The sequence below is a fragment of the Ipomoea triloba genome, chromosome 9 (assembly GCF_003576645.1).
Source record: "Ipomoea triloba cultivar NCNSP0323 chromosome 9, ASM357664v1".
In the NCBI taxonomy this organism is placed as follows: Eukaryota; Viridiplantae; Streptophyta; class Magnoliopsida; order Solanales; family Convolvulaceae; genus Ipomoea; species Ipomoea triloba.
Genome location: NC_044924.1, coordinates 2,550,019 through 2,563,353, shown reverse-complemented (window position 1 = coordinate 2,563,353; position 13,335 = coordinate 2,550,019). Strand labels below are relative to the sequence as shown.

General features: G+C 35.6%; 2 protein-coding genes across 2 annotated transcripts; one reads left to right on the top strand and one right to left on the bottom strand.

Moving 5' to 3' along the window:
• Window positions 1-1,031: 1,031 nt before the first annotated feature.
• Window positions 1,032-2,863, bottom strand: LOC116028825 (protein WHAT'S THIS FACTOR 9, mitochondrial). The gene has a single exon (XM_031270653.1). It carries the CDS (start codon window positions 2,835-2,837, stop codon window positions 1,605-1,607), a length of 1,233 nt encoding a protein of 410 aa, XP_031126513.1. The 5' UTR covers window positions 2,838-2,863; the 3' UTR covers window positions 1,032-1,604.
• A 2,044-nt stretch (window positions 2,864-4,907) lies between these two features.
• Window positions 4,908-13,241, top strand: LOC116030404 (embryogenesis-associated protein EMB8-like). The gene is made up of 15 exons (XM_031272647.1): window positions 4,908-5,314; window positions 5,543-5,632; window positions 5,752-5,813; window positions 7,132-7,232; window positions 7,595-7,684; window positions 7,754-7,876; window positions 9,393-9,470; window positions 9,969-10,054; window positions 10,258-10,306; window positions 10,812-10,868; window positions 10,953-11,083; window positions 11,545-11,628; window positions 12,198-12,262; window positions 12,668-13,109; window positions 13,140-13,241. Exons 1-14 carry the CDS (start codon window positions 5,061-5,063, stop codon window positions 13,105-13,107), a joined length of 1,710 nt encoding a protein of 569 aa, XP_031128507.1. The 5' UTR covers window positions 4,908-5,060; the 3' UTR covers window positions 13,108-13,109; window positions 13,140-13,241.
• Window positions 13,242-13,335: the final 94 nt, after the last annotated feature.

The following is a 13,335-nucleotide window of genomic DNA, read 5'->3' as shown; positions in this document are numbered from 1 at the left end:
GAGGACTACCATGCTTATCAACTTATATACATCTAAGACATAAACGCTGTGAGCCACATAAATAGCAAGGTAGATTTTGTAAAAGTCTTAGAGAACACCTAAAACTAAACAGATATTACATGACCCTATATTGTCTTATAATGGGGGGATATATATCTTTTACAAATATATTATACAGCACACAAATGACTCAAGATGTAATAACGTAGTAATAGCTTATCTGTTTTTAAACTGCACTCTGTATTTCATTTAAATATGACCAATCATTAAATGCAACAAGTCTAAAGATGAAAGAATTTACCATATAAATTCCTTCTGGTAAAAGGTCTGAAGAATCATGTAGATCGATTCACTCAATTGTGTGGAAAATGTACTGTTTCTCCATTATTGCTCAACAACCGCTTCTTCACCTTGTCTTGTAGGGGTTAAAATCAGTCAGAATCCCTTTACAAGCACATGTAAAACATGCAACACATAAGTCCAATGATTTAATAGAAAGCATCCTGCATAGTGTGAAAATGAGAAAGTATCAACTTAGGCAGGGGTGACATATACAGATTCATTCAACTCAACTTTTTGGTAAACAATAAAGAAGTTGAAAACATCAACTTCATATGTGATATAAAATAGATGTCAAGAAAAATTATTGGATCACATGTAATTTGGTTACATCTAGGGATGAGTAGTTGAGAGTTAAGATGTTATGGGCTTTTTTTCCATTTGAAACTCTGACAGGATTGAAGGCCGGGACCTCAGCCCAAATGGGCAATCATTTGTCAAAGACTCAAAGGCCTCAGAAACTCAACATAGCCTATAATAGTTATGGGCTTTAGCTTTAACTTCATTCATTTAAGAAACTGTGCTATTACTTGTGTACAAAGGTCAAAGAAATAAGGAAGTGTGATCACAACATGGTTACCTACTAGCCTTTCCTCAATCCTAAAATATCAGAATCCAAATAAAAAAAACATGTTGTGATATTTTGCTGTACACACCTCTTGAGGCAGACAAGAGAGGAAAATGAAGTATAGTTGCCATAGCAGATGAACTCCTTAGATTTCTCAACGGTGTTAGAGCATCCATCACAAAGAGAAGAATCTACCTCCTAAATAACCTCAAAGATCGCATTCATGTAGTTTAAACTGCCAAGGAACTACAATATTCTGGAATCTCCACTGCAACACATATGACAAACCTATTGCTTACATTTGCTTCCTAGAAAAAGCTGTAGTCTAGAAGTTACTAGTCCATTGAAAACTAGTTGCATGCTTTGTTTTATGATGATGACCTATTCTGCTTTTAAGTTCCATCCTCATCCAACCACCACCTACTATCAAAGAACTATCCATTTAACACCACTTCGTGCACTGCTATTCTAAACTTTTTTTGCTTTAGTGCATCGTTGCTGTAACTAAGCTCGGAACTGATTGCTCATGGACAATTAAAATAATAAAATGGATGCAAGAGTGAATGCCCAAGACTAATCATGCTAACATATTCGACCCTTTTCTCCATCAGATCACAATCTCTTTTAACCCGGATATTAGACAAGTTGCTTAGCATCAGCAACCACAAGAGATCATCATCTCCTCTTTCACTTCATTCTAATCTTCATTGTCATGATAGTCATCATCTCTTTTCACTCGTTTTTGGCTCCTTTCCTTTGCCTTGAATTTCTGTCCTTTAATACAAGCCAAGCGTTCCCTATATCTAATAGCTCCAGCATGAATCGGAATGCCCCTTCTTAACACTAAGTTCATGAGATAGATGTATTTGTATCTCATGCCTATCAATGGATGCTTCTCTATCAAAAAATTCTTCTTAAAGGCCTCCCTTAGAACTACTGTCTGCGTCCTAATTTTGTTAGACTGGTAAAATATCCCTGGGTGATGCACCAAAGCCTTTTTGAATCTCATCCCAAAACCCAAATAGTCCCCCAAAGAATAAACATTCTCCTTCTCTGTCTTCTTGGACACCAGCAAATTAAGCATTTCATGAATCACTGCCACTGCCCACTTCTCTGCCTGGTCGCTATTAGGATTCAAATGAAAAGCATCCTCATAAGGCGAAATGTACGGCAAATTTTGCCATTCCTCCACCCAATTCTTCACTCTCTTCTCTAAATCAAACCCTCTTGGTAAATTCATCGAAAACCTAACAGGCCTTCCAATTCCAGCCTCGGAATCCTCACTTCTGGCCCTCTTTTCCATTAGGGAAACTGCTAAATCATCCCTCCATTTAACCAATTCTAATCCGAACACTTGGAGTCCCGATGGATCCCTAAACCCCATATCACAAATCTGAAAATATTCCGGAAATTCGGGGAGAAAACTCAGCAAATAGTCATACGGCAACCCTAAATCGAACTTGAACTTCTCAATCACGCCCAGCGGGAGTCTCCTAGCTCTGGCGAGCATCAAGAGCTTCGCAAGCCGTTCCGCTACGTCTTTCCGGTGATGCGAGAGGCTCGCGATCAGCATTTCGTCGTTGTGCAGAGAGAGCGCCTTCGGAGTGAGCTTTACGTGAGGGGTAGATAGGGGCTTGTTCGGAGGTCTAAAAACCTTGAAAATGTAAGGGAATTTCTGGATGAATCTCACGGCGGTGGTTGGGAGGCCGAGCTGGGGTTTCAGATCGGCGATGGTGCGGAGCGGTAGGGTTTTAGATGGTTGGGAGAGGATAACTGTTTTGAGAGAGAGTAAGGGTTTGAGGTTCTTCTCGTTCTCGACTGCCTTGTCGAGGTACGGGTCTCGGACCCACTTAACCTTTGCGTTCACGAACGTGCGGACGTGGCGGCGGAGCTTGGCTGCAATGGCGGTTGTGAGGTGGCGCAAAGCCATGGTGGTCAACTCGTCATTTACGGAGCCGCTGTTTGGAACGGCAAAAGTTTGGGAAGTTGGCGGCAAAACAAAAACACTTGTTCGCTAAATGAAAAGTTTTTTTTTTTTTTTTTTTTTACAAAATTAAAAAAAAAATTACACTATATAACTTATTTACTTCCTTACCAGTAAAACTAATCAAACATTTTGATTTATGATTTTTATAATGGTAAGTGTAAAATAAATTCTCAAAATTCATAAGACTAATGTGATTAAACTCTTAATTACTTTATTTTCAAAAAAAATGGGATTTGATTCTCAAAATTTTTATATGATTTGCTCTGCCTTTAATTTGATTGCATGTAGTTATAAATGGGAGGATGATTACACAGTACATGTGTCTGAAATATTAACTGTATGGAAAATGTGAAGATTTTCATCTGGCTCGTATAGTCGTATTCAAGAGAAATATCCTAAATAATGCAGAGAGACGCACACAAGAGACACTTGACGAATGACGTTGATTATCTAATGTATGGGGAGGAGGAGGAGGAAAGATGTAGCACCTTTTCGGAGCTACAAAGTGGTGCGTTACTACTGGCGGTGGATATGAAGTTCGCCATCTTTTAGCTTCAGTATATATATGATGTTTTCTTCCTAGGTCAAAATAAACTGCTCCAATAATGAATGGATCAATGACGAGATGATACGTGGCATCAAATTCTCCTATACTGTATGGTGGTTATGGAAGGCTCAGGAATCAGAATACGTAGGATGTTTAATGGTATAATTAAAAATATCAAGGAGGTGATTGATATGGCGGCTATGCTGGCTAAGGAAGCTATGAGGCTCCTTGTTGAAAGAAATACAAGGCATGGAGGTAGGGGCATGTGGATTGGCATGTCTCCTTAAAGAAAAAGGTGGGTGAAACGCAATATGGAGCTATGAAAGGCATGATGAACTGAGTCGGAGTGGGTGTGTTGGTATGCGACTTCAAAGGAAGTTGAATTGTGGGATTTGTTGTCAACATTGGGAGTATGGATAGTTTCATTATCGAGTTATGGGGCCTAAATGAGGGTTTGCGACTTGGTAAGCAAAGGGGGTTCCCATGATTATTTGGGAACTGGACTCGGAAGTGGTGACTAAGGTGATGAGTTAGAACTACGATATTAATAACTTTATCATTACCCTTATTTCTAATTGTATGTATTTAGCTACATGCTTTTAAGATGTGAAGTTCACACATTTGATGAGGGATGTCAATAAATGTGTTGATTTTCTTACAAATCTTTGTAAGGTAAATGATTTGGGTACAACAATCTTAGATGCCCCACCTGAAGACATTTTTGGGCTCCTTTTGACCGATGCCAGTGGTGATAGGCTAAGAAGGGTTACTTAATGTCCGCCTTGAGCGGGGGCGGCCTAAAAAAAATCTAAATATTTAAATTGTATATGTTAATTATAAACTTAATATTATGTAAATTTGAATTGTAACTAACTTTAATCAAATTTCATTAACTGAACTAAAAGCATCAAGTGAGACGGAGGGACTACTTCACAACTTCTTACAAAACAAATGTAAAATGATATCACTAATCATATGTTAAAAAAGATTGTACAACTCTCAAGTAATCTTTATATATTGTTATTTTATCGATACACATTATAAGTAAAAGCATCAATAGTAGAAACTTAACATTATTAACTCATATACAAAATACTCAAATATAAATAAAATTTTAAACTACTATATAACTTTTTAAAATTGATATTCACCATCAAAATTTCATTATTTAAATGATTTAAATTTACTCACAACTCACACTTGTTACTCAAATGTACTATATGAGTAAAATGAACTTACTTTATAGTCAATTTAATTGACTACTCATAAATTTACAATCACTTATTTTATTTTATGAGTACTACTAACTTTTAATTTATTTATAAATTTATAATTACTAGACGAAGTATAGGAGTAAAACATACTTATTTTATACAGTAGTTGGTATATATCTTATTCAAAAAAAAAAAAAAAAAGTCTTCACAAAAAATGGAAATGAAAATGATTTCCAAATCACGACGAATTCTAGAATATTGCCTATTTGCCTCAAATAAATTTCAAGCGCTCACGTGTTGATTTCGGAACGGCTCCGACCATATAAAACGGGCTTCTGATTGGTCTACACAGTGCATACTCGTCCCCACACTCCCGGCGCCACCGCATCGCGGCGGACGACATCCATGGACGGTTGCTTAGACTCAGTTTCTCATCCGCCGTACGAGCTTTTGCTCAGAGCGGCTTCGTTGATTCCCATATCTCACTATCTATTTGCTTTTCTCTTCATCCTTATCTTCTTTCTCTATTATTTCATCGAAATCCATTTCTTCCGAGATTTTCTCGCCGGATTTAGAGGTCAGCATGTGTCCTTGACCTTCAGCCCTTGCTCTCAGCTCTATCAGGAAGTTGTTTCCAAGTGTAGAATTCTTCATGGCAGGTAAATATGTCCTGCACTTGTGATGTACTTTTTTTGTTTGTTTGTTAGTTCGGTATACTTTCATTAGTTTCTTCATCTGCTATGTTTTGATCCGTGTATTTGTGATGTACTGTTTATTTATTTGTTGTTTGGCTAGAATCAGTTAATTTTCCACTGCATATATCGCGGGGAATTTAAATGCAAAGGTTGCACGTTATCACCGTGTTGTTGTTGTGAGGTTACTTGCAGGTATTCGTCTACTCCATGGTTGTGTAGTCCGCATTTACAGACTACCTTCTTACATTTCTTTGGGATGCCTCCAGTCTGTAACTATAGAAGGTGAAATGTAGCTGACTTTATTATTTATGTATTTATTTATTATTATTTTTATTTTTATATCTTTACTACTACTATTATTATTGATTCAGAATTTTTTGCTGATATGTTGTTGCCACCAGAAAGATATTTCATACACCTGATGGTGGAACTATAGCATTGGATTGGCTGACCATTGAGGATGGTAATGCAATTTTCTCGGTTTCATGTGTCCGGAATTAACTTTGTAATGTTTGCTAGAATCTTCTTGTTGATTAAAAAGATAAAAGGCATACTGGTCCATTTATGTAATATTCTAAATGTGGGAAACTGTCCCATGGTTGATCATAAATTTTTTTGAGGCTAGGTAGAGGAGGAACCGTTGTGCTTTGCGCTTACCCTTGTGGTAACGTGATCTCACAAATAAAAGTTGTTAGTTGAGAGTGAAAACCAACCAAGTTAATCCCTACTCTCCATGTTTGAGGCTGTTAAGAATGTGGTTTTCTTTTCTTGGCTCAGTATAGTTGACGATTTGTTTATAGGGTTACCCTTCCAAACCAAATGAAGTCTGAAGCCTTAGTGCTTTGCACATTGCACTTACCCTTGTGGTAACTTGAACTAACAAATAATAGTTGTTAGTAGAGAGTGATAACTGATAACCAACCAAGCTAATCAAAATTTTCCCCTGTAAGCCTTAGTCATCAAAATAGTAGACCATGTTAATAACTAAAATGGGGAGAAAAGCTTAAGTGTGGGCAGTAGCTAAAAGACTTATATTTCTGTGTTCTCTATTTCTGTCTCTACATTAGCTAGCTGATACATCTTTATATATACATGAGAGAAGACAAGCTTCCTCAAATTCTGCACTATTTTTATGCTGCCTAACTACACTTTTCTGCTGCCTAACTTTGCTGCTGCCAAAGTCTAACTTTGCTGTTGCACTTTTCTGCTAACATTGCTGCTGGCCTGCTGCCCAAGTCTAATTTTGCTGCTGCACTTTTCTGCTAACTTTACTGCTGCCTATAACACTAATATACTACACAACACTACTGCACACTACTACTTTACTGACAGACCATTCAAACCAAGTGAAGTCTGAAGGTCCATAAGACCTTAATTACCCATCATTAGGAGTTGGGGTATTTAATTACAATGATGTTCTTTTTCTGTAGAAGTGCATGTACAAGTGCTATAACACTTTCTACAATATATTTTGTTCTATAGCCCAAATTACCAAATAAATACTTTATAATACGGATGTATTGGGCCTTGTTTGACCTATCTACTTACAATTGAGAAAACTTAAAAGTTTGATTTTCCCTGTTTGTGACAGTGTTAGTACTTAATCATCTTATTATCTCCTTTCTTCAAAGGTGGTGTTATTATGTGCTTGCTCATTTGTCATCATTTACTTTTTTTACTGGATAACTGCTACAAATGATTTGTAATTGACATCATATGATGAATTTTATTGTATAAATATAGGAGAATAATCTTTTGTGTTTTCTCCTTGTGCTTTTTAGTTAGGTCATCATATATAAAAAATTGCGATGGAGTTTACAGCAATGATAAAAGCCCAATCCTGATAGTGGTACCTGGCTTAACAAGTGACTCTGATTCTGCTGTAAGCTTCTTTCATCTTATTTTGGAGTCCCTTAATTGATCCTTACAAACTAATAATTCTTGACAATGTAATATGTTGCGTCTTTATGACAATTGATTCTTGTCCATCAAAAACTAGTTATTCCGTGAACTTCCCTCTTCTCACTCTATTTGTGGTGTGTATTTGAACAATTGAACATATATAGCTTGTAATTCCTTTTTCACATTGCATTTTCAAAAATTTAGTCATCTCTACTCATAGTTGAATGAAAGAAATATTCCTTAGATTGTATTTTTTATTTTTTATTTTTTATTTTTTATGTTATGACTTTCTATTTCTATATCATTTATATTGCTTAGTTCTGAAATTTATTATTTAAACAGTATGTGAAACATCTTGTTTTCAAGATGGCTAGACAAGGTTGGAGAGTTGTAGTCTACAATCATCGTGGCCTTGGGGGTGTATCTATAACTGTAAGTATGCCTTTCTCTAGCATGCATTAGATTTAGTGAAAGTGACTCCTAATTATTATGCTTCTGTAGTCTGAACGCTTTTATAATGCTGGATGGACGGAGGACATCCGTAAAGTCATTGATCATCTTCATACCCAATATCCTGAAGCTCCTCTATTTTCTGTGGGGACAAGTATTGGTGCTAATGTTCTGGTGAGAATATCAAGTCTGCTTCTCTTTTCTTTTTTTTTTTTGGAATTTTAAAATATGTCTCCAAACTACAGAGAAGTATTTATCCTAGTGATTGAAAAGGGAGCTAGTCTAATCTTTCTTATATATTGGCATCAATTTCATGATTAAAGCAATTTTGGTGAAAATTAATTCCAAAAAACATAGCTAAATCCTTTTTTTCTGAATAAAAGTTCAAATAGATGCATATGGCTCCTTAAACAACATATTGTTAAGTTCACTTTTCTCTGCACTCAGTTTCTTACTTGCAGCAATTCAAAAGTACCCTTTCGTTAACCTTCACCATACAAGATTTGAGTGTATGCCATTGATTCAATGTGCATCTGTTTCCTTGTGGATACTATATGCTATTATGCGGTAAAAGATATGCACAGCATAGAAAAATACTACTAACAAAAGGGTTATTGCTGTTTCAAATTGAGCAGAAAATACAATATCAGCTTAAGATGTTTTTGAAATTCCAGGAGTTTAGATTGGAATGCTGTGCCAAATCTTTCTCTCTTACCTGCATAGTATAGGTGGCAATTTCATCCCATCATGACATGATCTCCCCACTACTTTTATGTATTGTGCAGTTTTTATCTTTAACCTGCAGAAAAACAGTTTTGCACTATTTATGACTGCGGGTTGCACAAGTCCCATTCTTCTCAATCTAGACTTTATCATGTTCTTCTATGCTTCTTGCAAATGCAAAATACAACCAGAATTTCTTCTCGTTAAATTCATCATCTCGGCCACTTGATTTCTTGTCCTTGGATCCCTCTTCTTAAGCATTCATAAATCCTCTTATCAATTTCTATTTTGAATTAATCTTTTTCTCTAAAAGAGGTTTGTCAAAAAAAATTCTATTTGTATTTTGCTTGACATTGGTTTTCTAAATTTTGGGTTTTTTGTTTTTGTTTTAATTTCTTATTTATTATTTCTTATTTCTTATTTGGTTATATTTTCTTTTCATTCTCATTGGTTGCATACAGTTAAGTTGAATTATCTAGGAGGGTTTTTCTAAAGTAAAATAATTTCAGTATTAGATTTCTTGGGTCAAGGTTTTGGAATTTTCTTGATTCAATTGTGTATTAGTTTTGTAAAATAGTCAATGGAGAAGTTCTTTCACTTGCAATTTCTGCTATTACAATTGTTGAGGTAATTCGTTTGTTGGAGTTCTAATTAGCATGGAGTTGCAGAAGTAAATTACTTTGTTGCATTTTGGACTCGTATTTAATACCATGAGACTGGGTCAAACATTCAAACGGTCTAACCTGTTTATTAAACCATTCCTAACCAGTTATGGCCTGCCTCTTTGTCATCGTGTAGAGTTTTAGCAGTTTATGAACCTGCCTAGTTTTTATATTAACCTGTTATGACCAGCCCCAAAAATCACCCGAGCTGCCCATTTCCCACCTTTAATATATAGGAATAGATCAGTTTATCTTCTGATTTCAGTGTAGCATTATTTTAATAGCTGGGATTTTTATGTTTTCAGGTGAAATATCTTGGTGAGGATGGGGTCAATACTCCCATTGCTGGAGCAGCAGCTATCTGTTCTCCATGGGACCTTTTGGTTAGTTTCTAGTTAGATGGAGGTGCACTAGTGGCTTCTAGATGTACCTCTGATTATCTATATCTATTTACTTGGGTATTGGCCTCTTAACCTGTTGGGGATGCTACTATCCATTTCTTTAGGTCAATCCTTGGGTTTGGTTTAGTTATTTACTCTTTTGAATGGTTATTTTAATTTGAAGATTTGTGCCACTCTATAACAGATTAACAGGGGATAGTTTGCTTCTAGATGTATAATGGGATAATGATGGTGTGACACATCTTATCTTCCTGTCCTTTCTTCTTCCTCTTCCACCATAATTTTTTCAATCTTGATAAAGCTATAGCCACTTCACAACCCAAAAAAATCAGTTACCTAGCCACATCAAATCAGAATTGTGAATGTGACCATAATGTTTATTATTCCTCAAAAGCCTCCTGGGGCTAGATTGGTTGTGTTTGGATATGTTTATTTTGTTTTCTTTTAACAAAATTAAACAAACGTTTTTACCTTTTCCAGATATGTGACAGGTTTATTAACCGCAGGCTTATCCAGAGATTCTATGACAAAGCTCTTACAATTGGCTTAAAAGGTTATGCTCAGCTGTAAGTCTCTGCAACCTTCTTTCTTATTTCAATTGGTCAACGAAACTCAATTCTGATTTCTCTCTAGATTTGGTTTCACTAGATGTATGTCAGCTTGTGTTACTTATGGAAATCAATTTTTTAGTTTTAATTTTTTTTTTTTTGGATTGGCCTTTGTTCATATTTTCGGTTTGGTTTACACCATTTAACTCTGGATTTTGCAGGCATGAGTCTATCATGTCTCGTCTTGTAAATTGGGAAGGCATTACAAAGGTAATTTATGCTAAGTTCCTGCTATTGCTTTGTCTTTTAGTGCTCTCCATTAAGGCACATAAGTCACATACAAAATGTTTTGAAATTCCTTGATTGCTAGAGCATTAGATGCGTGAAAAAACTTTCGGCTGCAAAAATCAATTCTTTGTAAAATAAGGGGTTGAAGTGCAAGTGCAAAATGCTAATGTGTATCAACACACATTTCACCAGTGGCTACTAAAGCTTACTTATATTCTAACCTATATCCTTGGACTTATTAGGTAGATTAGAAATTCTATAACTTATTTGGATTTACTTTATTTCTCACTTTGCCTGAATGAATTTAAAAGAGTGCTTCATTAAATTTTGTAGTGGCAACAGTTGAGAACTCTATTATGTAATTTTCTTCTTTGTGTTTTACATACGAAGGCCATGATAACTACGGAACATCTGTCCATGAGATGATGATGCCTATTATATGAATTAGCTAGCTCTACTGAAGTATCTTCTTGCCCTCTCTTTGCAGTCAAATAGTGTTCGAGACTTTGACAACCATGCCACTCGTGTTCTTGGTAAATATGAGGTACTTTTAATTGTTTCTGAATTTCTTTAATAGAACTTGTAAATCAATTGTTATTGAGGCATGATTATTTGTTACTTGCTGCAGACTGTAGATACATATTACAGGCGATGCAGCAGTACTGGTTATGTTGGAAATGTTATGATTCCCCTTCTCTGCATTAGTGCTTTGGACGATCCAGTCTGCACAAGGGAAGCAATTCCATGGGATGAGTGCCGGTATTTAGTCCTTTACATAGATTCTCATTGAACTCAGAAAACTGCATATTTAATCTTTACCATGAAAAACAGGTATGGGCATATGGCACATTTAATTAAGAAAAATAATGACTTCATAAAATAGTAGTCTAATATCCAATTCTTTCAGGTAACCAGTTCTTTACATCAATGTTAGGAAGTGTACATGTATACCAACCCTGGAGGGTTGAAATTAGTTGAGTTGAGTTTGTCACACTTACGATAAACTCAACAAATCGAAACTAGATGCCTGTTGATTGATGATTAGTTTACATATTCAAAAAACAAGGACATGTAACTTTGACTTTTGTCTGTTTCGGATAATTATCAAATCAAATGCATATGTCACTATTGCTTGTGTTACACAACTTTGTTACCTTTATGGTGACTATTGTTCCAGTACATGTATCCCTTTTAATGTTCTGAAGTGGAGATTTTTACAGGGCAAATAAGAACATTGTTTTAGCTACCACAGAGCACGGGGGACACTTGGCATATTTTGAAGGTCTCACTGCCAAAAGTGTTTGGTAAGCTTTTTATTTTATTTTTTTTATTTTTATTTATTTTTTATTTTTTATATTTTATTTTGACAACAAGTGTTTGGTAAGCTGTGTTGCTGTCCTGCTAATTAGCAAAAATATTAAATTCCACTTTCCTTGCCTCAAGATTAGGTTTTTCTGATATTTGAAGTTTTGAACCATATTTAGTGTTAATTTTAAATATTTTGGTTGGGGGTCAATTGTTATATTGGAAATTGAAAGAAATGGCCTCTAACTATTGAAAATTTGACAAATTCTCCCAAGCTGTTAAAAATTGGATGGCTCCAAAAGAATGATCACACGAATCTGGCCAAGGCAGACTTGACAAATCTAAGAAATGATCGCAATAATCCATGGCATAACCTACTTTGTTTCGATGTCTGATATTAAATAATAATGAATTAAAACATCATGATGTGATTAAATACCATGTTGCTATAGAAATTTAACATCCTTTACGAAACTTGCTTTGCCAAATTTTATATTCTCATTCATCTTTCCCTTTCTTAACTGATTGATTCTCATTATTTTCTTGTACACATGTAACTAATGTACAGGTGGGTAAGGGCAGTTGATGAATTCTTCAGAGTTTTGAGCTCTAGTCCTTTGATCAAGGAAAGAGGTGTGGAGATACATATTCTGTTATTTCATGTGTTAATGGATTTTATAACTGCAGGTGTTAAAATTTACATCTATTTGCTTGCATTTTTTTTACCTATGTGATACTGTCTGTCCTTTGTATGCAAGTTTCTTAATACCCATGAACATTCAAATGCTGATTGCATGAAAACATGAAAAGATTAAAAGCTACCATTTTTGAAAAACTCTATAGCATCGTATATAATGGTGCTATGGGTGTACTTTCTTTCTCCATTTATATTATTCTAAAACACATGGTTCATCTTTACACCGTTACATATGCCACCATAGAAATTCCTCGGTTGTTTATTTGAATCGAAAATGTGCAGTTATGACCATGATGCTCTCACTATCCTAGACATTAATATATTATCGATCATGTTTCTAGGCATGCAAGATACTGCCATGACCAACCCAATTGAATCATCTTCAATTGATCAAGCTCCATACGTGAGCGTGATGGATGATGGAATGGTGCGTGCTGTTACTAATGAGCCGCCACCAAGTGATATAGGATGCTGCGAGCTGTCCGAGCAAACGGTTGCAGAAGACAAAGCTGGAGATGGTTCTTCAGCTGCAGAATGTAATGATGTAATTACGCCCCAAGAAGCAAATGCAAATGCGGCTGCTGAGGTTGCCGAGGACGCTGCTGCATTGCCTCCCGTTAGGAAATGCTTAAATCAGCTTTCAAGGCATAGTAAAGCGTCAATATGGCTTCTTGCCTATGTTGCAATTGTTTTAACTTTGCCAATTCTGGGCTCTGCACTACCACTGCTGCTCAAGAAAAGGTTAAGAAACATCTTTTCAGGATTGTTACAGAGGAAATAATTTATCCTGGCCACGGGGAAGGGTAGCGCTGTCTCATAAGTCATAACTCATAAGAGACAGCCTCTCTATACTTTTCTGTTGTACTAATTAATTATGAACATTTGCAATAAGAAAAACTAAATTCATTTACTCAATGATATAGTGTTCTTCAATAATACCAAAATTGTTTTAGTTTCGAAAAAAAAAAAAAGAAGAATATATGATAATTTTAAGCTTCGGTCTAGCGGG

What these genes read in the sequence shown, in the direction of transcription:
- LOC116028825 (XM_031270653.1), bottom strand. Translation starts at nt 2,837, where the DNA reads ATGGCTTTGCGCCACCTCACAACCGCCATTGCAGCCAAGCTCCGCCGC.
- LOC116030404 (XM_031272647.1), top strand. Translation starts at nt 5,061, where the DNA reads ATGGACGGTTGCTTAGACTCAGTTTCTCATCCGCCGTACGAGCTTTTG. An exon ending in TTGGCTGACCATTGAGGATG is followed by an intron (nt 5,814 to 7,131) that starts GTAATGCAATTT and finishes TGTGCTTTTTAG; the next exon opens with TTAGGTCATCATATATAAAA. An exon ending in TTAAAAGGTTATGCTCAGCT is followed by an intron (nt 10,055 to 10,257) that starts GTAAGTCTCTGC and finishes TGGATTTTGCAG; the next exon opens with GCATGAGTCTATCATGTCTC.